Here is a 25,744-nt window from a genome sequence, read left to right as displayed (position 1 = left end):
AGATGGAGAGTGACACAGTTAATTCAGAAACTAGGGTCCTGAACTTAAGGAAAGGTAACTTCGACGGTATGAGGCGTGAATTGGCTAGAATAGACTGGCAAAGGATATTTAAAGGCTTGACAGTGGATAAGCAATGGCAAACATTTAAAGATCACATTGATGAACTTCAGCAATTGGGGAAGATGGCTCAGCCATGGCTAACAAGGGAAATTAAGGATAGTGTTAAAGCCAAGGAAGAGGCATATAATTTGGCTAGAAAAAGCAACAAACCTGAGGACTGGGAGAAATTTAGAATTCAACAGAGGAAGACTAAGGGTTTAATTAAGAGGGGGAAAATAGAGTACGAGAGGAAGCTTGCTGGGAACATAAAAACTGACTGCAAACACTTCTATAGATAAGTGAAGAGAAAAAGATTAGTGAAGACAAGCGTAGGTCCCTTGCAGTCGGATTCAGGTGAATTTATAAAGGGGAATAAAGAAATGGCAGACCAATTGAACAAATACTTTGGTTCTGTCTTCACAAAGGAAGACACAAATAACCTTCCGATTGTCCTCGGGGACAGTAGGTCTAGTGAGAAGGAGGTACTGAAGGATATCCTTATTAGGCGAGAAATTGTGTTAGGGAAATTGATCGGATTGAAGGCTGATAAATCCCTGGGGCCTGATAGTCTGCATCCCAGAGTACTTAAGGAAGTAGCCCTAGAAATAGTGGATGCATTGGTGATCATTTTCCAACAGTCTATTAACTCTGCATCAGTTCCTATGGACTGGAGGGTAGCTAATGTAACACCACTTTTTAAAAAAGGAGGAAGAGAGAAAACGGGCAATTATAGACCGGTTAGCCTGACATCAGAGTGAAAGGGAAATCATGCTTGACAAATCTTCTGGACTTTTTTGAGAATGTAATGAGCAGAGTGGACAAGGGAGAACCAGTGGATGTGGTGTATTTGGACTTTCAAAAGGCTTTTGACAAGGTCCCACACAGGATATTGGTGTGCAAAATCAAAGCGCATGGTATTGGGGGTAATGTACTGACGTGGACAGAGAACTGGTTGGCAGACAGGAAGCAGAGAGTCGGGATAAATGGGACCTTTTCAGAATGGCAGGCAGTGACTAGTGGATTGCCGCAGGGCTCAGTGCTGGGGCCCCAGCTCTTTACAATATACATTAACGATTTGGATGAAGGAATTGATTGTAATATCTCCAAGTTTGCAGATGACACTAAACTGGGTGGCGGTGTGAGCTGTGAGGAGGACGCGAAGAGGCTGCAGGGTGACTTGGACAGGTTAGGTGAGTGGGCAAATGCATGGCAGATGCAGTATAATGTGGATAAATGTGAGGTTATCCATTTTGGGGGCAAAAACACAAAGGCAGAATATTATCTGGATGGCGGCAGATTAGGAAAAGGGGAGGTGTAATGAGACCTGGGTGTCATGGTTCATCAGTCACTGAAAGTGGGCATGCAGGTACAGCAGGTGGTGAAGAAGGCAAATGGTATGTTGGCCTTCATAGCTAGGGGATTTGAGTATAGGAGCAGGGAGGTCTTTCTGCAGTTGTACAGGGTCTTAGTGAGGCCTCACCTGGAATATTGTGTTCAGTTTTGGTCTGAGGAAGAACGTTCTTGCTATTGAGGGAGTGCAGCGAAGGTTCACCAAACTGATTCCAGGGATGGCTGGACTGTCATATGAGGAGAGACTGGATCAACTGGGCCTTTATTCATTGGAGTTTAGAAGGATGAGAGGGGATCTCATAGAAATGTATAAGATTCTGATGGGACTGGACAGGTTAGATGCTGGAAGAATGTTACCGATATTGGGGACATCCAGAACCAGGGGACATAGTCTTAGGATAAGGGGTAGGCCATTTAGGACTGAAATGAGGAGAAACTTCTTCACTCAGAGAGTTGTTAACCTGTGGAATTCCCTGCCGCAGAGAGTTGTTGATGCCAGTTCATTGGATATATTCAAGAGGGAATTAGATATGGCCCTTACAGCTAAGGGGATCAAGGGGTATGGAGAGAAAGCAGGAAAGTGGGTACTGAGGGAATGATCAGCCATGATCTTATTGAATGGCGGTGCAGGCTCGAAGGGCCGAATGGCCTACTCTTGCACCTATTTTCTATGTTTCTATGTTTCTATGTAAGTGATTTATGAATATTTATCCCTTACCTTTGATTAAGCAAATACCAGTAGCATAGAATCCAAGGGCAGGGAGGGGGTTATGCTTGAACTGTATAAAACACTAGTTAAGCCACAGCTGGAGTACGGTGTGCAGTTCTGGTCACCATATTACAGGAAGGACGTGATGCACTGGAGAGGGCACAGAGGAAATTTACGAGGATGTTGCCGGGAGTGGAAAATCTTAGCAATGAAAACAGATTGGGTTGGCTGGGTCTGTTTTCGCTGGAACAGAGGAGGCTGAGGGGAGACCTCATTGAGGTGTATAAAATTATGAGGGGCCTAGATATATTTCCCTTAGCAGAGGGGTGGTAGAGGGGATTTGAGGGGACATTTGTTCACCCAGAGGGTGGTGGGGGTCTGGAACTCACTGCCTGAAAGGGTGGTAGAAGCAGAAACCCTCATCACATTTAAAAAGTACTTGGATGTGCACCTGAAGTGCCGTAACCTACAGGGCTATGGACCGAGAGCTGGAAAGTGGGATTAGGCTGGGTAACCTCTTGTTGGCCATCACGGATATGATGGGCCAAAATGGCCTCCTTCTGTGCTGTAAATTTCTATGATTCTACATAGTACTTATCACACCTTTGAGAAATGTTGGGAAGAACTTTGTACAAATTACTTTTAAAGTTACTTCTTGTATCGACAAACACAGCAGCCAATTAGCACAGCAAGATCCCACAAACAGCAAATTAGACAACTAACCAGGAGACCTTGCTCTTCCTCAAAGACTATCATGGGATTTTTAACATCCATCTGAACTGAATGTGGCTCAATTTCTCTTCCGATCTATGGCACCGCTGACAGTGCAGCACTCCCACAGCACTGTAATGAACGATTTAGCCTAGATTATGTGCTCCAGTCCTGGTGTGGGATTCAAATCCACTTCACAACTTGAGCGGATGATAAATTCCATGGTCAGTGGTTTATCATTTAACGTTCTGCTTACATCGCAAGAAATATGTTCTGCATTCTTTGATCACATTATTTATAAAATATCTGAATAACTTTATGCATTAAAATATTTATATAAATGTTTTATATGATGTTTTCCCATACCCTTGCTCAAAACTGGAATGATACACATTAGGGCCATGTTATGTAATGGAGAATGTATTATTCTGCTCCTAAAGAAAACGTCTAACTACTGTTAAGTAAACAATGAGTGAGGTCAGAGTTTAATTGTTCCTCGGGCTGCAGGTTACAACTTTGGCTTTATTTTTTTATTTGAGTGTGATTTTAAGGACATTTAGAGGTTACAGATATACTGGCTCCTGTGTCGAATGAACTCTTTCCACTTTTTTAAGTTGGCAGAGAAATTTGCATTTGATTCTGAGTATGATGGAAGGAAGTGGTGGATGGGGTGCCAATGAAACGGGCTGCTTAGTCCTGGATGATGCTGAGCTTCTTGAGTGTTGTTGGAGCTACACTCATCCAGACAAGTGGAGCATATTCCATCACACTCCTGACCTGTAACTTGTCGGTGGTGGAAAGGCTTTGGGGAGTCAGGAGGTGAGTCACTCGCCACAGAATTCCCAACCTCTGACCTGCTCTTATAGCCACAGTATTTATGTGGCTGGTCCAGTTAAGTTTCTGGTCAACTGTAACCCCCAAGATGTTGATGCTGGAGGATGCAGCAATGGTAATGCTGTTGAATATCAAAGGCTGGTAGCTATACTCTCGCTTGTTGGAGATGGTCATTGCCTGGCACTTGTCTGGCGCAAATGTTACTTGCCACTTATCAGCCCAAGTCTGAATGTTCAGATCTTGCTGCATGCAGGCATGGACTGCTTCATTATCTGAGGAGTTGCAAATGGCAGTGAACACTGTACAATCATCAACGAACATCCCCACTTCTGACCCTATGACAGACAAGAAATGCATGCTAGACCGCTGTTATTATAACATATAATATAATGTAATTTTAGTAATGTCTATCAACTTGTTAATGACTCTTAGGTTTGTGACAAGTGAACAAGTTCAGGGGTATTTGAAAGGGCTCTGGACTTGCTAAGACTGGCAATGCACACTGGTAAATGGATAGAGTGCGGGGGTCATCACCAAAGATTTAATGTGACAAGAAACAATTTAGTGAAAGTATGTAGTTAGAATAAATTTGTTAACAGGCTGATTGTGCACTGCAATACATTTCCAGTTATTAATGTTTTGCTATATAAATGTAAGATATTGCTGTTATATGAATTAGAACCATAGACGATTACAACACAGATGGAGGCCATTCAGCCCATTGTGTCCGTGCTGGCCCTTAGCTCAAGTATTCAAAAGCTAATCCGTCTGTCCCACTTTCTCCTTATAGTTCTGCCCCGTAGGGAATGAAATCCACACTGTGACTCCGGGAGGAGCTCCTCGGCCACAGGGAGAAGAAAACTCTAGCGACAACTGATTGCAGGGAGATTCCTCTGTAGTTTCTGCAGTCGGACTTGTCCCCTTTTTTAAAGATGGTCACAATCACTGCATCTCTGAGATCTCCCGGCATGCTCTCCTCCCTCCAGATGAGAGATGACATCATGAATCCATGCCAAAAGCACCTCTCCACCATACTTTAGCGCCTCAGCAGGGATTCCATCCGCTCCCGTAGCCTTGTTGTTCTTGAGCTGTTTTATGGCTTTTCCTACCTTGTGCAACGTTGGGGTTTCACTGAGTTGGTGGTGGGTCACATGCTGCAGGATGGAGTCAAGAACACTCGAGTCAAAGGCAGAGTCTCGATTGAGATCTTTGAAGTTCTCCTTCCAGTGGGCCCTGACTGCCTCGGTGTCCATGATGAGAGTTTCCCCGTTCTTGGCCAGGAGTGGGGTGGGGCCTTGGGAGTTTGGACCATAGGTGGCCTTAACTTCATGGCTGTCGGCCAGTATCTCCTGTGCTTTCTCCTTCCACCACCTGTTCTTTAGGTCCCGGATTTTTTGTTGGACTTCAGCCTTGAGCCGCCTGTAATGTTGCTTTGCTGCTCCCGAGTTGGGTTGTTGCTTGAGGCTCAGAAATGCTCTCTGTTTGCAATCTATTAGCTCTTGGATCTCCTGATCATTCTCATCAAACCAGGCTTGGTGTTTTCTGGTTGAGTGACCAAGCGTCTGTACGCAGGCACTGGTTATGGAGGCCTGGAGGGCAGACCAAGCGCTGTAGGCATTCTGCATCTCAGGGTCATCAACACACACCAGGTTAGCTGTGAGGCGACGGCTGTATAGGGCTCTCTTAGCTGGTCTTTAAGTGCCCCGGCATTGACTTTTTTGCGGCACTGCTTCTGCTGCCCCCTCCGCTTTGGGGCTATGTTGATATCGATGATGGATCTGATGAGGCGGTGGTCCGTCCAGCAGTCGTCAGCTCCTGTCATGATGCACGGGTGATGCGCACATCCTTGTGATCCCTGGCTCGGATGATGACATAATCGAGCAGGTGCCCGTGTTTGGAGCGAGGGTGTTGCCACGATGCCTTATATTTGTCCCTCTGGCGGAACAAGGTGTTGGTGATGAGAAGTTCATGTTCTTGGCATTTTGTCACGAGTAGGGTACCACTGGGCTTTCCCTACCCCACCTCTGCCAATCACGCCTCCCCAGAGGGCTGTGTCTTTGCCGACCCTGGCGTTGAAGTCACCTAGGAGGATCAGTTTGTTGCCCGCGATGTTTCGAGGTTGGAATAAAAACCCTCTTTGGTCTCATCCGTTGCATTGAGTGTTGGGGCGTATGCACTGATGACTGTGGTGCATTGGTTACAGGATAGAGTGAGTCGAAGAGTCATGAGGCATTCGTTAACCCCGCAGGGGGAGTCTTTGAGGCGGTCAACCAGCTCGTTTTTGATGGCGCAGCTGACTCCGTGGAGGCGGCGTTCTTCCAGAAGAAGCTGTAACCTCCACCTTGTTCTTTGAGCTGGCCTTCCCCTGCCCGCCGGGTCTCGCTTAGGGCAGCGATGTTGATGTCAAGATGTCTAAGTTCCTGGGCAACTATGGTGGAACGGCGTTCCGGCCTGTCGCTGTTGGAGTTGTCAATGAGGGTCCTGACGTTCCATGTCCCGAACTTCATGTTAACGGAGTGGAAGATGCCTGTGCATGAGTTCTTTTAACGTGGGGTGGCCGCTGCACACCTTACATAGCTGAGCAAGGTCTTGGTCTAGTGGCAAGGGGGTCCAAGACGACTAGAGACCAGACACAGCTGTATGAGCCTAATTGCCTATGGCGAGATGTTGGCCACAAACTCGGCAGCGAGTAGCACCCTTGATGGTGGGTGGTCTGAGGCTTGGTTGGGGGCAGGCATTAGGAAGGTCAGTTGTCTGCTGGAGTTGCGGGTGGGAGGTCAGCAAGGAGTGGAAGGGTGGAGACCCCTAGCTGTGATGGAGGGATGTAGGCCCGCCGCAGGAGTGGGTTGGGGTGATGTCCCGGTCGCCTGGTCGGAGGCACACCTGCTTGTTGGGCGTCGTCGTGAGTAACCCGGTTTCAAATGACTGAAAATGATGCTAATCATTTTTTAGTTAGATTGGGGTACAGTATTCAATTCCTCAGTAAAAAAATGTTTTTAAAGAAAATAATTCTTAAAAGTTCCTCCACATTGTTTAAAAGTTTCTCCCGAAGTTTTAAAAGTTTTCCCAAGCTGCAACAACAACAACTTGTATTTATCTTTATGGCTTTAATATCCTTTCTATAATGGGGCTCCCAAACTACTCTCTGTTCATAGAATCATAGAAATTTACAGCACGGAAGGAGGCCATTTCAGCCCATCGTGTCCACGCCGGCCGACCAAGAGCTATCCAGCCTAATCCCACTTTCCAGCTCTTGGTCCGTAGCCCTGTAGGTTAAGGCACTTTAATTCTAACTGTGTTTTGTACCAATGTATTATTATTTCTTTACGCTTGCGCTCTATGGCTTGATTTATAAAACCCAAGGTTCTATTGACAATTTTATGGCTTTATTCACCTGTGCGTCTTTTCAGGGGATTGTGTATTTGAATCAAAAAGTCTATCTGTTCATCGACACCGTTCCGTGTGTTTTCACTCAGTGCATACTCCCATTCCATGCTTTTCTCGCTCTGGGGGAAAAGTTCCTCCCCTTAACGCTCCCCATTAGCGCCAGCAGATGGTGCTAACGGAGCGCGAAAACAGTATTGCCAGGCCGAGACAAATCCAGCGCCACACGCCAAATCCCCCACCTGTAGCGCCACCTATAAGAGTTATCGCCCGGAACGTCAACGCCAGCTGGATCATGACGTCAGTGTGTGTGCAATTCTCACTGACCATCCGATCTGCTACAATTGATTATCGCTACCTACCCTAGCGCCTAGAGTAAACAGCGACAGGGAGGGCTGGCGTGCAGCAGCAGGAAGCCGGCTCCAGGGCCGTTAATTAAAGGATTCATCAGTAATCACTCGCAGTGTCAGGTTAGTGCAATTTCAGTGGTTTCTTGTCAGTTTCACCCATTGCAAGTTTCATTCAGTAATTTCAAGGTTCTTTTGTAACAGGAGTGTCAGTCATGGCAACTAAAAACTTAACTACATTTATTCTTTAAAAAATCAAACTGCTACACTTGGTTATATTAATGGGTGCTGTACTGGCATGCCACCTCGCCCTCCAGGATATAGGCAGCGAGAAAGATGGAAACATGTGCGCAGAGGGAGAAGGAGGGCCATCAAGGCTCTCAACAAGAGGCCTTACCCTCAGAGGCTATTCCGAGAGCACTTCTCCTACCTTCAATTAAGCGAGGAGCAGTGTATTAGAAGGCTTCGCTTCCCCAAGCAGGTGGTCACAGAACTTTGCCACCTCCTGCAACCTAACCTCCAGCCTCAGATTGGGGCGACCACGGCTCTCTCAGTGGCAGTCAAGGCCACTGTGGCCCCCAATCTCTTCACCAGCGGATCCTTCCAGTCTGCAACAGGAGACATAGCTAACATCTCGCAGTTCGCCATCCATCGCTGCATCTAGGAAGTCACAGAGGCTCTGTACAGTGGGAGAAGGGACTGCATTGGTTTCCCCTACACCAGAGAGAAGCAGCACGAGTGTGCATGTGGTTTTCCCAGGATAGCAGGCTTTCCATGGTGCAGGGCGCCATTGACTGCACCCATGTCACTTTGCGGGCGGTGTCGCATGACAGTGCTGAGATGTTCTGTAACTGCAAAGGCTCCCACTCACTGTGCAGTCAGTGTGCAACCACACATGCAGAATCCTCACCGTCAATGCCCGCTATTCTGGCTGCAGCTACGATGCCTTCATCCTGCTTCAGACCGGTGTGCCAGCTCTCTTCCAGCCACCACATCAAGCTCGCGGCTGGCTATCCACTCTCCACCTGGCTCATGACTCCCCTCCGCAACCCCACTGCCCCTGCCCAGCACTTGCACAATGAGAGCCACACCGCCACCAGGAACATCATCGAGCAGACCATCGGAGTGCTGAAGCAATGGTTCCATTGCCTTGACTGCTCTGGAGGAGCGCTCCAATATTCAGCTGAGCAGGTGTTCCATTTCGTGATGGTCTGTTGCACACTCCACAACTTGGCCACCATAAGGGCACAGCTCTTGCCATCAGGGATTGCGGGACCAACTTAGGAGGAGAAAGAGGGAGAGGAGGAGGAGGAGGACGTGGAGGACAAGAAAGATGAGGAGGATGAGGAGGAACAGGAGTGAAGGTGGAGGCAGCCACTCAATCAGCCTGCCAGATGGGCGGTTTGTGACTGCCTCATCAGACTGCTGTTGGAATGATTTAAACTCCAGATCCCTGTCGCTCACCACTTTCCCATCATTCCATCCCTGTCACAGGCCATATTACAGTGCAAAGCTGAAAAGAGACACCACAAAACAATCCAAACTTATTGAATACATTTATAAAAAGTCAGTGAGCAAATATTTACACCAAAAATAGTAACTATTCACCCTTGTGCAATCCCTTAGCCTCTCGTTACTGTGCCTTTGCCTACATGAAGTGTTGGCCCGATGGCTGCAGCAGATCTGGTGGAAACCTGCTGAGTGTCCATGTGGGAGACTACAGATTGCCTTGCAGGATGTCCTCGACCAGCTCTGGGCCTAGAAGGCCTGGCTGTAGGCTGCACCACCTCAGGCTGGGCGGTGGCAGTGTGGGCTGGCTGGGTGATAGGCAGTGACAAGTGCAATGGCGGAGTGGCAGTGGTGGGCTCAGGAATGCTGTCATCCTGAGAAAGGACAGCAGGTTCCTGCTCCACTGACCCACTGCCATTCCTCTGGGGCAGTATCTCAATATCCCTCCCAATTGGCTGGAGCACAGAGTGGTGGCCTGCTGTGACACCGTCAGATCCCCGGTGGACTGTGGTGGACCCAGCGGCGATGGCAGCAGTCAGAGCATCCGTGGCATCCAGCTGAGACTGCATGAGAGCAGTCTGAGACTGGATGCCACTAAGCATAGACTGCATTACAGCACTATGTTGTTGCTTCACTTCTGCCTGTGCTGCAATGGAAGCTGCCACATCACCCATCACACACGGTCACCACGGTTTCTCTGGGAGCCTACCATCCTCTGCAGAGTGGAAATGATGGGCTCCATGATGTGCACGGAGTTCTGTGCCATGTTGGAGGCTGTCTCCTCCACACTCCTTACCATTGCCGAGAGGTTCTCGGGAACCCTTGCCATTGCACCTATCATCTCGCTGTGCATGGCCATCCCACTTCTTCTAAAGGCTTCCCCATCGAGGTCCTCATCTGAGTCCTGTGCAGCAGAACTCAAGCACAAGCTCGCCCTCCGGGGAGCTGGCCCCCGAGCTTCCCTTTCCCCCTGGCCTTGCAGCCCGCTCGCCCCCAGTGTCTCACCCAGTGCCGACCCTGATACTATACTAGCCTTTGAGCTGGTGCCTGCAGGTGAGACATGCAGTGAAGCAGTGTGTTCATCCTCCTCCTTTTCTTCCACCTCGCTCTCTACAGTGCCCTCAGGGACAGGCTGCTGAGGTGCTTGCTCATTATGTGAAAACATAAAGGCACAGGAGTCGGATTAGGGTGAGGGGAGGGGCCAGAACGGGAGCGAAGTAGGCAAACAGCATGATTAGCTGGAAAGTGTGAAATGCTTGTGGGGTGAGGGGGAAGTGGGATGTGAGCAGAGGAATAGAGATGAACATAACTGTTGCTGTCCCCAAGGCGGGGGGTGGGGGGTCAACGTCGCTGGTGGCCATGGCGCCCACCACCTGGCACCCAATGATCTGCAGCACTCTATTCTCCAGCACAGACAATGGTTGTATGTCGGCTTATCTCCCGCACGTGCACTCCCGCTCCCTCCACCTGTGTGTTCCTGTCCCCTCTTGTTGTAAGCCACCTTGGCCTGCGAGAGAAAGGAAAGTGTGTGAGTGAGTGTGGAGCTTGTGTTTGGGGATGTGCCTGCCATAGTTGAATAGCTATCATTGTGTGCAAGGCGTGAGATGAGGGTGTGAGTGTTGGTCGGTAGAGGTTGTTAGTGGGTGAGTGCTGGGGGTGTGGTGCTTTGGGCAGTGTGTTCAGATGATGGTATGTAGTATTTATTGAAGCATTCACTCACCCTGATTACCTGAGTGAGGCTGTTGAATTTCTTCCTGCACTGTATGTGGGTCCTGGGGACCACCGTGCTGCCTGCGACGTGCTGCCCGAGTCACACTGCCCGAGTCACACTGCCCGAGACACGCTGCCCGAGACACACTGCCCGAGACACACTGCCCGAGTCACACTGCCCGAGTCACACTGCCCGAGTCACACTGCCCGAGTCACACTGCCCGAGACACTCTGCCCGAGACACACTGCCCGAGTCACACTGCCCGAGACACTCTGCCCGAGACACACTGCCCGAGTCACACTGCCCGAGTCACACTGCCCGAGTCACACTGCCCGAGACACGCTGCCCGAGACACACTGCCCGAGACACACTGCCCGAGTCACACTGCCCGAGTCACACTGCCCGAGTCACACTGCCTGAGTCACACTGCCCGAGACACGCTGCCCGAGACACACTGCCCGAGACACACTGCCCGAGTCACACTGCCCGAGTCACGCTGCCCGAGACACGCTGCCCGAGACACACTGCCCGAGACACACTGCCCGAGTCACACTGCCCGAGTCACACTGCCCGAGACACGCTGCCCGAGACACTCTGCCCGAGACACACTGCCCGAGTCACACTGCCCGAGTCACACTGCCCGAGTCACACTGCCCGAGTCACACTGCCCGAGACACTCTGCCCGAGACACACTGCCCGAGTCACACTGCCCGAGACACTCTGCCCGAGACACACTGCCCGAGACACTCTGCCCGAGACACTCTGCCCGAGACACGCTGCCCGAGACACACTGCCCGAGTCACACTGCCCGAGACACACTGCCCGAGTCACACTGCCCGAGACACTCTGCCCGAGACACACTGCCCGAGACACTCTGCCCGAGACACTCTGCCCGAGACACGCTGCCCGAGACACACTGCCCGAGTCACACTGCCCGAGACACACTGCCCGAGTCACACTGCCCGAGACACACTGCCCGAGTCACACTGCCCGAGACACTCTGCCCGAGACACACTGCCCGAGACACTCTGCCCGAGACACGCTGCCCGAGACACACTGCCCGAGTCACACTGCCCGAGACACACTGCCCGAGACACTCTGCCCGAGACACGCTGCCCGAGACACACTGCCCGAGTCACACTGCCCGAGACACTCTGCCCGAGACACTCTGCCCGAGACACTCTGCCCGAGACACACTGCCCGAGACACTCTGCCCGAGACACACTGCCCGAGTCACACTGCCCGAGACACTCTGCCCGAGACACACTGCCCGAGTCACACTGCCCGAGACACTCTGCCCGAGACACTCTGCCCGAGACACGCTGCCCGAGACACACTGCCCGAGACACACTGCCCGAGACACTCTGCCCGAGACACTCTGCCCGAGACACGCTGCCCGAGACACACTGCCCGAGTCACACTGCCCGAGACACACTGCCCGAGACACTCTGCCCGAGACACGCTGCCCGAGACACACTGCCCGAGTCACACTGCCCGAGTCACACTGCCCGAGACACGCTGCCCGAGACACAATGCCCGAGTCACACTGCCCGAGACGTGCTGCCCGAGACACACTGCCCGAGACACACTGCCCGAGTCACACTGCCCGAGACACTCTGCCCGAGACACGCTGCCCGAGACACAATGCCCGAGTCACACTGCCCGAGACACGCTGCCCGAGACACAATGCCCGAGACACACTGCCCGAGACACACTGCCCGAGACACTCTGCCCGAGACACACTGCCCGAGACACACTGCCCGAGACACACTGCCCGAGTCACACTGCCCGAGACACACTGCCCGAGTCACACTGCCCGAGATACACTACCTGAGAAGTGTTGCCCGAGACACTCTGCCCGAGTCACACTGCCCGAGATACACTACCTGAGAAGTGTTGCCCGAGACACTCTGCCCGAGACACACTGCCCGAGTCACACTGCCCGAGATACACTACCTGAGAAGTGTTGCCCGAGACACTCTGCCCGAGACACACTGCCCGAGTCACACTGCCCGAGATACACTACCTGAGAAGTGTTGCCCGAGACACTCTGCCCGAGACACACTGCCCGAGTCACACTGCCCGAGTCACACTGCCCGAGATACACTACCTGAGAAGTGTTGCCCGAGACACTCTGCCCGAGACACACTGCCCGAGATACACTACCTGAGAAGTGTTGCCCGAGACACTCTGCCCGAGTCACACTGCCCGAGTCACACTGCCCGAGATACACTACCTGAGAAGTGTTGCCCGAGACACTCTGCCCGAGACACACTGCCCGAGTCACACTGCCCGAGACACACTGCCCGAGACACTCTGCCCGAGACACACTGCCCGAGATACACTACCTGAGAAGTGTTGCCCGAGACACTCTGCCCGAGTCACACTGCCCGAGTCACACTGCCCGAGATACACTACCTGAGAAGTGTTGCCCGAGACACTCTGCCCGAGACACACTGCCCGAGTCACACTGCCCGAGATACACTACCTGAGAAGTGTTGCCCGAGACACTCTGCCCGAGACACACTGCCCGAGTCACACTGCCCGAGATACACTACCTGAAAAGTGTTGCCCGAGACACTCTGCCCGAGACACACTGCCCGAGACACACTGCCCGAGACACACTGCCCGAGACACACTGCCCGAGACACACTGCCCGAGACACTCTGCCCGAGACACACTGCCCGAGACACACTGCCCGAGACACACTGCCCGAGACACACTGCCCGAGACACTCTGCCCGAGACACACTGCCCGAGACACTCTGCCCGAGACACACCGCCCGAGACACACTGCCCGAGACACGCTGCCTGAGGACCCGAGACACACTGCCCGAGACACACTGCCCGAGACAGGCTGCCCGAGACACACTGCCCGAGACACACTGCCCGAGACACTCTGCCCGAGACACACTGCCCGAGACACACTGCCCGAGACACTCTGCCCGAGACACACTGCCCGAGACACTCTGCCCGAGACACACCGCCCGAGACACACTGCCCGAGACACTCTGCCCGAGACACACTGCCCGAGACACACTGCCCGAGACACGCTGCCTGAGGACCCGAGACACATTGCCCGAGACACACTGCCCGAGACAGGCTGCCCGAGACACACTGCCCGAGACACACTGCCCGAGACACTCTGCCCGAGACACACTGCCCGAGACACACTGCCCGAGACACTCTGCCCGAGACACACTGCCCGAGACACTCTGCCCGAGACACACTGCCCGAGACACACTGCCCGAGACACTCTGCCCGAGACACACTGCCCGAGACACACTGCCCGAGACACTCTGCCCGAGACACACTGCCCGAGACACACTGCCCGAGACACTCTGCCCGAGACACACTGCCCCAGACACACTGCCCCAGACACACTGCCCGAGACACTCTGCCCGAGACACACTGCCCGAGACACACTGCCCGAGACACTCTGCCCGAGACACTCTGCCCGAGACACACTGCCCGAGACACTCTGCCCGAGACACACTGCCCGAGACACACTGCCCGAGACACACTGCCCGAGACAGGCTGCCTGAGGACCCAAGACACACTGCCCGAGACAGGCTGCCCGAGACACACTGCCCGAGAGACGCTGCCCGAGACAGGCTGCCTGAGGACCCGAGACACACTGCCCGAGACAAGCTGCCCGAGACACACTGCCCGAGACACTCTGCCCGAGACACACTGCCCGAGACACACTGCCCGAGACACTCTGCCCGAGACACACTGCCCGAGACACACTGCCCGAGACACAATGCCCGAGACAGGCTGCCCGAGACACTCTGCCCGAGACACAATGCCCGAGACACAATGCCCGAGACAGGCTGCCCGAGACACACTGCCCGAGACACTCTGCCCGAGACACACTGCCCGAGACACTCTGCCCGAGACACACTGCCCGAGACACACTGCCCGAGACACTCTGACCGAGACACACTGCCCGAGACACACTGCCCGAGACACTCTGACCGAGACACACTGCCCGAGACACACTGCCTGAGGACCCGAGACACACTGCCCGAGACACACTGCCCGAGACACAATGCCCGAGACACAATGCCCGAGACACTCTGACCGAGACACTCTGACCGAGACACACTGCCCGAGACACACTGCCTGAGGACCCGAGACACACTGCCCGAGACACACTGCCCGAGACACACTGCCCGAGACACACTGCCCGAGACACACTGCCCGAGACACTCTGACCGAGACACACTGCCCGAGACACGCTACCCGAGACACTCTGCCCGAGACACACTGCCCGAGACACTCTGCCCGAGACACACTGCCCGAGATGCACTGCCCGAGACACTCTGCCCGAGACACACTGCCCGAGACACTCTGACCGAGACACTCTGACCGAGACACTCTGCCCGAGACACACTGCCTGAGGACCCGAGACACACTGCCCGAGACACTCTGCCCGAGACACACTGCCCGAGATGCACTGCCCGAGACACACTGACCGAGACACACTGCCCGAGACACACTGCCCGAGACACTCTGACCGAGACACACTGCCCGAGACACACTGCCCGAGACACTCTGCCCGAGACACACTGCCCGAGACACACTGCCTGAGGACCCGAGACACACTGCCCGAGAAGACACACTGCCCGAGACACACTGCCCGAGACACTCTGACCGAGACACACTGCCCGAGACACACTGCCCGAGACACTCTGACCGAGACACTCTGACCGAGACACACTGCCCGAGACACTCTGCCCGAGACACACTGCCCGAGACACACTGCCCGAGACACTCTGCCCGAGACACACTGCCCTAGTGACACTGCCCGAGACACTCTGCCCGAGACACACTGCCCGAGACACACTGCCCGAGACACTCTGCCCGAGACACTCTGCCCGAGACACTCTGCCCGAGACACTCTGCCCGAGACACACTGCCTGAGAAGTGTTGCCCGAGACACACTGCCTGAGGGCCCGAGATGTGCTGCCCGAGACACGCTGCCCGAGGGCCCGAGACACGCTGCCCGAGACATGCTGCCTGAGACACACTGCCCGAGACGTGCTGCCGTCCACACGCTGCCCGAGACGCACTGCCCGAGACACTGTCTGAGAGACACTGCCCTCCACACGGTGCGGAAGACTTGTGGCGAGGGCCTCCTGCCACTTGCCGGGTAGATTAGCGCCCTCCGTTTCTCCACAGTGAACACTAATGTCTCCAATGCTTGATGGCAGAATCTGTGGGCTCTCTCCCTGGGGTATGGATCTGCCATGAGTACAGCTGCTTCAGTCCTCCGGCTCCTTCTCCTTGACCTGATGCTGCTTGCTGAGGCAGCTGCACTATCGCCCCTCTCTATCGCTGTAATCTCTTTCAACCTCACAACCCCCTCCTCTAATTCTGCGCTCTTGAGCAGCCCTGATTATAACTGCTCAACCATCGGTGGGTGTGCCTTCAGATGCTTAAGCCCCAAGCTCTGGAACTCCCTGCCTAAACCTCTCCACCTTTCTCTTTTCCCTCCTTTAAGATGCTCCTTAAAACCTACCTCTTTATCAATCTTTCGATCATCCGCCTTAATTTCTCCTTATGTGGCTTGGTGTCAAATGTAACTGTTTTGTCTCATAACATTGCTGTGAAGTACCTTGGGATGTTTTACTATGTTAAAGGTGCTATATAAATAAAAGTTGTTGTTGCAGCATCAATGAACCTCCCCTTTAAGAACTGAAAAAAGCCTGTGGCAATCATGACTTGCGATTAGACTGCACCGGATCTTGGTCTATCCCTTGAGTATAATGCCAATGAGCTTGGGCTTTAAGACTTGAATTAGTGCTCCAATAATTTCTTTGAGCATTGAGCACAAATTTTTCGTGCAGTCTTACACATTTGCACCTGGCAATAATTCTCCAACTTCTCCACTGACACCGCTCACTCCTTGGTTATAATGAATTTCTAGCCCAATATGTGTTACCTTACAGACAGATAGTTGGAGCAAAATCCCTTCTTATCTTCCTGAACTGTAATTTCAGAGTCTTAATTCCTTGTCTTTGACTCTTCAGTATCCATTTCTATCCTAACATTGAACCTATGTTGTGATCGCTATTTACCAATTGTTCTCCTATTCTAACCTTCTAAAACATTTTTGTGCCCTAGAAACTGCGATAGAATCCTTCACAAACATTGCTACCCCACACCTTTTCCTTTCCCCATCACTCCTAAAAATATTATAACCAGGAATATTAAGTTCCCCGTCCTGATCTAGCATAGCGACTGTATCCTATTGCAGTTAGTAGTGCTTGGCTCTCTCCAGGTTTGCTCGGAATGCTGTATTCATTCACACACAGACCACTCAAACCAGACTCCAGTTTTGGAATGTTGACCCTTATTCTTTTTCCTGGTTTTCTCTTTTAGTTTTTGTCTTTCCCTCTCTTTGCTCCTTTAAGACGCTCCTTAAAACCTCCCTCTTTGACCAAGCTTTTGCTCACCTGCGCTAATTTCTACTTATGCGGCTCGGTGTCAAATTTTTATCTCATAATACTCCTCTGAAGCGCCTTGGGACGTTTTACTATGTTAAAGGCACTATATAAATACAAGTTGTTGTTGTTGTCCCTTCTCCAATAGTGATGCTATCTCCCACCACCTTCTCATAATATTTCCTCTATTTATTTCAGCTAAACCTTGTGCTTCTATTCCAACAGCTTTATTAATTCTACTCCCCTCACTTCTTCCAAACCTAGACTTCCCCCACCCCGGCCACATCAGTCCAACTGCTCTTCCTCTGCTCCATTTTGCCTCTCCACGGGACACTGGTATTGATTCAGTTCAGGGTGAAGACCATCTCTTTGGTACAACCTTTCCTTGTTCTACAACTTGCTCCAATGCCCCAGGAACATGAAGCATTTCCTCCCATACCAACCCTGCAGCCACACATTGACCTTCCTGGTCTATTTCTCCTTAACCTGCCACACTGAAGGAATCTGGAGATTCCCACCATTGGGGTCTTGTGTTTCTCTGTAAACTCCCTCTACAGGATCTCACCCATACTTTATCCATGTCCTTTGTTCCAACATGGACCATAACATTTGACTTCTTTCCCTCCCTTTCCAGAAGTTTCTCCATCCGTTTTTCTGATCTCCTGCATCCTGGCTTCTGGGCGGCAATGTACCATCTGGGACTCTCAGTCACAGCTGCAAAAAACGGTTGGCTACACTATAGAAAAAAGAAAGATTTGGATTTACATAGCGCCTTTCACGACACCGGCCGGGGCTTTGTGCAAGTTAGGGCATGGGCAGGGATATGGGGATTGGGCAGGAAAGTGGAGTTAATGTAAAAGTTCTTAATGAAAGGCACAGTATGCTCGAGGTGCTGTATGACCTACTCCTATTTCTTATGTTCTTAAACTGTCGAATCTCTAATTTGTTACAGTTCTGATGAAAGATCATCGAGGGTAGTAGAGGCAGAAACTCTCACTGCAATTAAAAAGTACTTGGATATGCACTTGAAGTGTCGTATCCTATGGACCAAGAGCTGAAAAGTGGCCGGTACAGACACGACAGGCCGAATGGCTTCCTTCTGTGCCATAAATATCTATAATTCTATGTTTCTGAAACATTAACTCTGTTTCTCTCTCCACAGATGCTGCCTGTCCTGCTGAGTATTTCCAGCATTTTCTGTTTTATTTCAAATTTCCAGCATCCTGTGGTGCAAAGATCCAAGGCACACTGGTACTGAAGCAGCTGATGGCTAAATGCATGGTTGAGTGCTGAAGGCTTATGAGAGACGAATTACTTTCTCTAACCTGTCAAACAGAACTGAGTACAGTTTGAATTGAAACAAGAAGAGACATTTATAGAGTGACAATCGAGTTGGCCAATCAGCGAAAGGGTCAAGTTATCTCTGACCAATCAGAACTGGACATCAGATGGCCAGGAGGAGGCAAAGTATAAAAACTTCAAGACAAAGGAATCTTCTTTCTCTTAGAAGCAGATTTCATGAGGGAACTTTTGCTGAGCCGGCAAGAAGAACCATATGAGAGGTATAGTTAGGTTGAATTGATCACTTGACGCACTATAAAAAAGCCATCGGGCATTGGGGAGTTGTGTATGACCAAGTAACTGGAGGGGGGTGCATAGTTATTGCCAGGAATAGGATTGGGTTTAATTCTACTTAAACTGTCTAACTTAGAGCATAGAAGTTGCTTGTATGAATGGATGAATCTGAAATCGGTAAGTGGATAATTTGTCATTTGGTTTGATTTTAAACCTGCACTCGATATGTTGAACTAGGAATTTATAGTCATTTTAAATTTTTGTAATAATGTCCATTGTATTGGAAAATCTCAGTGTTCTTTGGTGTTTGAAACCCGTAGGAAAAATCCTACAGCACTCCCTCTTTTGCCATAGTCTCAGAGGGAAGAAGCCCAGAGGTTGGGTAAAGGTCTTTGCACTGCGATCCGGGCACTCTCCAAACAGCCGCTGATTGGTAGCACATACAGACATTTCAGGGGGCTAAACCCATATACCTTTCACTAGTAATGCAAATATTTCCTGCACAGAATTGTGACCATTAGTTTGCTGAATATTTACCGATATGACAACAAATCCACATCCATAATACTCGGATCTTTTCCAGATCGGTGCTCGCATACTGCAGGAGGTCCTTCACCAGACCAGTCACTGTACCCTTTGCAGAAAGCTGTTAGGACAAATGATATTTCATTGTGAATACAATTGCTGTAACTGTTAGATAGCCTTTCCTTAATCACAGAGCCATATTTGCATGCACTTTGTAACTGTAGCTGAAATCGGAATGATCCTTTCAGTTTGTCAACTAACCAACAGGGAAAAGTAAAATCAGGACATCTGCCCTTTAAGAGGTGGAAGTAAGTCATTTATCGCTCTTTGCACGGCGGTAAGAATCCCATGTAGAGTCATTCCAGCACAGAAGGGGGCCATTCGGCCCAACGAGTCCATGCCGGCTCTCTGTAGAGCAATCCACTCAGTCCCATTCCCCTGCTCTATCCCCATAGCCCTGTAAGTTTATTTCCCTCAAGTGCCTATCATTGATCGTCTCCGCTTCCAACACCCTCGTAGGCAGCGAGTTCCAGGTCATTACCACTCGCTGCGTAAAAAAGTTCCTCCTCACATCCCCCCTGTATCTCTTGACCAAAACCTTAAATCTGTGTCCCCTAGTCCCTGTACCATCAGCTAATGGGAACAGCTTTCCTTTGTTCACCTTATCCAAACCCGTCATAATCTTGTACACCTCTATCAAATCTCCCTTCAACCTCCTTTGCTCCAAGGAGAACAACCCCAGCTTCTTCAACCTAACCGTGTAGCTAAAATCCCTCATCCCTGGAACCATTCTGGAAAATCTCCTCTGCACCCTCTTCACATCCTTCCTAAAGTGTGCTGACCAGAACTGGATGTAATACTCCAGTTGTGGCCTAACCAGAGCTTGATAAAGGTTCAGCATAACTTCCCTGCTTTTGTACTCAATGCCTCTATTTATGAAGCCCAGGATCCCATATGCTTTGCTAACTATTCTCTCAATGTCCTGTCACCTTCAAAGATCTATGCACATGAGCTCCCAGGTCCTCTGTCCCTGCATACTCTTTAGAACTGTGCTATTAAGTCTATATTGCAACTCCCTATTCCTTCTAAAAAATACATCACTTCACACTTCTCTATTAAATTCCATCTGCCACTTGTCTGCCCATTCTGCTAGCCTATCTATATCCTGTTGCAGTCGATTGGTATCATCCTCACTGTTTGCCACACCTCCACGTTTGGTATCATCGGTAATTTTTGAAATTTTACTCTATATTCCAATATCCAAGTCATTTATATATATCAAAAAAAGTAGTGGTCCTGGCACTGACCCCTGGGGAACATCTCTGTCCACCATCCTCCCATCTTTAAACCATTCACCATGACTCGCTGTTTTCTGTCCTTGAGCCAATTTCTCATCCAAGCTGACACTAACCCTCCTATCCCAAGAGCCTCAATTTTGTTAACCAGCCTTTTATGTGGCACTTTGTCAAACGTCTTCCTAAAATCCATATGGACAACATCCACTGCATTCCCTTCATCAACCCTCTCTGTTACTTCATCAAAAAGTTCAATTAGACTAGTCAAGCACGATCTGCCTTTTATAAATCTGTGCTTGCTCTCCTTAATTAACTTAAACCTTGAACTCAAACCTCTCCAAGTGCTTGTTAATTTTTTCCCTGATTATTGTTTCTAAAACCTTACCCACCACTGATGTTAAACAGACCGGCCTGTAGTTACTGGGATTGTCCTTACACCCTTTCTTGAACAAGGGTGTCACATTTGTCACTTTCCAATCCTCTGGCCCCTCCCCTGCATCCAGGGAAGATTGGAAGATTATGGCAAGCCCTTCCGCTATCTCCACCCACACTTCCGTTAGCAACCTGGGATGCAAGTCATCGGACTTTATGTGGTTTTAGAAGGTTTTAGAAACAACAAGAGCGGGATCAGCGGGGAGTTCAAAATCACCACGAGAGCAGGAGAAGCCAGACTTCAAAAACAGTGCAAATGGACCTGTGAGGGGAAAATAAAGTCAAAGTGTGATGTCACAGGAAAACAGGTAAGTGATTGGTTGGTGAGTATTTCACTCTTTTTTTCCTAAACTTGGGCATCGGTTTAAATTAAGAGCCTTGATTACAGATTAAAAATGATACACAGATGATTGAAATTTCAAAACTCGAAACCATAATTAGTTAAATAAAATACATTAGAGATGGCAGGGCAGGCGATGTGTTACTGCTGCAGCATGAGGGAGCTGGTGGACACCAGTGTGATCCACGGCGACGACATCTGCAGCAAGTGTCTGCAGCTCGAGGAACTTCGGCTCCGCGTCGATGAGCTGGAGTCTGAGCTGTGGACACTGCGACACATCAGGAAGGGGAGAGTTACCTGGACGCTGTGTTCCAGCAGGCAGTCACACCCCTTAGGTTAAATATGAGAGTTACCTAGCAAGAAATATAAAAACATTCATTGTTCATAGGTTTATATGTAACCTTTAGAGCTGCTGACCGAGGGCCGTGCGGCTCTTTGTCGGCCGGCGCGGATACGATGGGCCAAAATGGCCTCCTTCCGCGCTGTAAATTTCTATCTATGTTTCTGACGTCACCCCCGAACGCCCTAGCTCTAATTTTAAGGTTTGCCCTGTTTTTTTGGATTCCCCACTAGAGGAAATAGTTTCTCTCTATCTACCTCCTGTCAAATTCTTTAATCATCTTAAACACTTCAATTAGATCACCCCTCAACCCACTAATAACAGGGAGATACAAGCCCAGCCAGTGAAACCTTTACTAGAATGGTTCCAGGGATGAAGGATTTCAGTTATATGGATAGACTGAAACCGCTGAGGTTGTTCTCCTTGGAGCAGAGAAGGCTGTGAGGAGATTTGCTAGAGGTGCTTAAAATTATGAGTCCATGATCGGATCAGCCATGTCTTATTAAATGGCGGAGCAGGCTCGAGGGACCGTATGGCCTACTCCTGCTCCTATTTCTTATGTTCTTATGTTTATGCACCCTATTCATCTTTTCTACTTCTGTATGCTGGTGCCCACCCTCCTGACAATTTAGTTTAAACCCTCCCCAACCACACTAATGAACCTCCCTATGAGGACATTGGTCCCAGTCCTGTTGAGGTGCAACCTGTCCCTTGTGAATAGGTGCCTCCTGCCCCAGAACTGATCCTAATGCCCCAAGAATCTGAAGCCGTCCCTCCTGCACCATGCCTCAAGCCACGCATTGATCCGTCCTATCTCCCTATTTCTACTCTCACTGGCGTGTGGCACTGGGCGTAATTCAGAGATTACTACCTTCGAGGTCCTACTTTTTAACTTCCTCCCTAGCTCCTGAAAGTCTGACTGTAGGACCTCAATACCTGCCCTCTCGATGTCATTGATACCGATGTGTACCACAACTTATGGCTCTCCCCATTGCCCCTGAAGAAGATTCTGCACCCTCTCTGTGATGTCCTTTACCCTGGCACCAGGGAGGCAACACACCATGTGGGATTCACGATAATGGTTACAGAAATGCTAACTATGGAATCTCTTATAACGACTGCAGGTCTACACTTTGCTCTTCTCCCCGTGCAGTCCCTTGCCGAGGTGTTTGAGAGTGGCACACACACCGAAGATTCCTGCACTTCCTGCATCTTCCTGCTGTTCCGGATGGCCACCTATTTATGATTGCAAACTCTCTCTGCCTGTGGGGTGGGCAGCCCTTTGAACATACGATCCAGGAAACTCTCAGCCTCCCTGATGCCTTGCAATGACTCCAGCTGCCCCTCAAGCTCGGAAACCCTGAACTCGAGCCCAAGCTGAAAACACTTCCTACACACATGGTCCCCCAGACACATGGAGTATCCTGAAGTTCCCACGTGGTGCAGGAATTGCAAGCAACAGGTCTCAGCTGCCCATTCATGATCCATAAAATCGCTATGGTGATCTTTAGTTCTTTTTGATTCAACAAGCCAGATATTAGGAGTTCCTGCACCTCTTACAAGAGAGATTTAAAACATTTTTTTACGAAAGAACTGATCTTTAAAAATATGATTGTGAACGTTAGCATTACTGTTTATAAATAATGTTTATATGTGTGTCAGCCATGACTCCGTGCATAGCGCCCTCGCCTCTGAGTCAGAAGGTCGTGGGTTCGAGTCCCACTCCAGAGATTTGAGCACAAAATCTAGGCTGACACTCTAGTGCAGTACTGAGGGAGTGTTGCACTGTTGGAGGTGCTGTCTTTTGTATGAGACATTAAACCGAGGCCCCGCATGCTCTCTCAGGTAGACGTAAAAGATCCCATGATGCTATTTTGATGATAGCGGAGAAGTTCTCCCTGGTGTCCTGGTCAATATCTATCACATCACTAACATAGATTTCTGGTAATTATCTCATTGCTGTTTGTGGGAGCTTGCTGTGTGCGAATTGGCTGCTGTATTTCCTACATTACAACAATGATTATACCTCAAAAGTACTTCATTGGCGTAAAGTGCTTTAGGGGATCCTGAGGTTGTGAAAGGTGTTAAGTAAATGCAAGTCTTTCTTTTCTTTATAAAAAAAGATATTAAACAGAGTTACATAGACTATGAAGGATGGTACCTCCTAAATAGGCTGCTCTGATTGGTCAGAGGACAGGGACTGCAGACTGTAGAGTCTGGTGTCATTTCATGAATGAAATCTACTTCTATAGAACAATCTATATCCCCCTCTCGTCACTCATTGACCTGCCCAGCACTGATACCTAATAATCACTGCAACACTTCTGTTACAGCGCTTCTATCGGGCAAGTCAATCAGCACCCAGTGTTAAGACCCCAGGACTAGAATTTGAGACTCATTGTTGGGACTAACCTCATTTTTGGTGGGGTATAACATGTGTGTGCTATACAGACAGACCAGGGGAGGAGACCTAGGGTCTCCTCTGGCTAGTCTGAGCTGATTTCTCTTTCTCTTTTGATGACCTATGAGTTGTTCCAAGCACGAACGCTCCTCCTGGCTGACTGTTCTGATATTACTTGCCACTGTATATTTCTTATGCTGATCCATTGCCACTCGATTCACGTGTTTGAATTTGAAGTGACTCGGGGTTTGGAAGGGGTCTGCTCTCAGTGATGCTGCCCCTCATCGGTGGATAAATTTCAAGTCCACCAGCGAGGGATCTGGCAGATTCAGCTCAGTGCTGGGTGAGATGTAGAGCATGGCATCCAGTTCTGGGTACTGCACCTCAAACAATATAGTGGCCCTGGAGGGGAGGGAGCGAGGTTCAGCAGAATAATATTGGGGCTGAAAGGGTTTTGATTATGAGAACGGGTTCAGCATGGAGCGCGGAGAACACCAGCGGCAGGTCGGGCCATAAAAGGAGCGGCGAGCGACCTCGGGAGCAGCGTGGGGGCATACTACTCCGGGAGCAGTGTGAGCTGGTGCAGGGGGGCGACGGCAGTGAAGAGTGGCATCATCAAGGTCCAGGTCGATGATTGGCAGATACAGCAGGAGCGGCGAGAGACTGTGGAGGGATGTGATCGGGGCCCAGGAGGGTGTGAGTTCAGGATTAGAGGCCCAGGGGCAGCACGGGCCAGCCCACACTGCGACATGTGCGCACTAGATCCGTGCAGCAGAGCAGGTCTCCAGTCATCTTGGGTAATCCTTGCCACTGGACCAAGACCTAGCTCTGTCAAGCCTGTGTGGTGGCTGGTGTGCAATGGCCACACCACATTAAAAAAATTCACGCACAGGCATCTTCCACCCTTCAGGATGTAGTTCAGGTCCTTCATTGAAACACCTGTGAACTCATCCTTTTTTGGCGTGGAAGCAAATCATCCTCGTTTCATAGGACTACCTATGATGGATGATGAGGCAGTGCATTCTAAATACTAACTACTTGTTGCGTAAAATCGATTTTCCTCATGTTGCCTCCGGTTCTTTTGCTAATCATCTTAAATCTGTGCCCCCTGGTTATCGACCCGTCAGCCAATGGAAACAGTTTCTCTTTATTTACTCTGTCTAAACACCTCTAACAAATCTCCTCACAGCCTTCTCTGCTCCAAGGACAACAACTTCAGCTTCTCCAGTCTATCCATATAACTGAAATCCCTCATCCCTGGAACCATTCTCGTAAAGGTTCCACAGACTGGACTTATATCTCCCTGTTATTAGAGGGTTGAGGGGTGATCTAATTGAAGTGTTTAAGATGATTAAAAAATTTGACAGGAGGTAGATAGAGAGAAACTCTATCCTCTGGTGGGGAATCGAGAAAAACAGGGCAAACCTTAAAATTAGAGCTAGGACGTTCAGAGGTGACGTCAGAAACATAGATAGATAGAAATTTACAGCGCAGAAAGAGGCCATTTCGACCCATCGTGTCCGCGCCGGCCGACAAAGAGCCGCACGGCCCTTGGTCAGTCGCCCTGAAGGTTACATAAACCTACAAACCATGAACAATGGCGGAAAGGTAAAGAGCACCCAGCCCAACCAGTCTGCCCCACACAACTGCGACACCCTTATACTGAAACATTCTACACTCTATCCCAACCGGAGCCATGTGATCTCCTGGGAGAGGCAAAAACCAGATAAAAAC

At 50.2% G+C, this 25,744-nt stretch overlaps 1 protein-coding gene across 1 annotated transcript in view; it reads right to left on the bottom strand.

Moving 5' to 3' along the window:
* Positions 1-25,744, bottom strand: part of ky (kyphoscoliosis peptidase) — an 80,668-nt gene that overhangs the window by 32,711 nt on the left and 22,213 nt on the right. The window contains exon 6 of the mRNA XM_070884018.1: positions 19,215-19,323. Within this exon, the coding sequence (XP_070740119.1) occupies positions 19,215-19,323 (109 nt within the window). The remainder of the gene's footprint in view (positions 1-19,214; positions 19,324-25,744) is intronic.

This window comes from Pristiophorus japonicus, chromosome 6 (genome assembly GCF_044704955.1).
Source record: "Pristiophorus japonicus isolate sPriJap1 chromosome 6, sPriJap1.hap1, whole genome shotgun sequence".
NCBI classification, from domain to species: domain Eukaryota; kingdom Metazoa; phylum Chordata; class Chondrichthyes; family Pristiophoridae; genus Pristiophorus; species Pristiophorus japonicus.
This window is presented reverse-complemented; position numbering and strand designations above follow the sequence as displayed.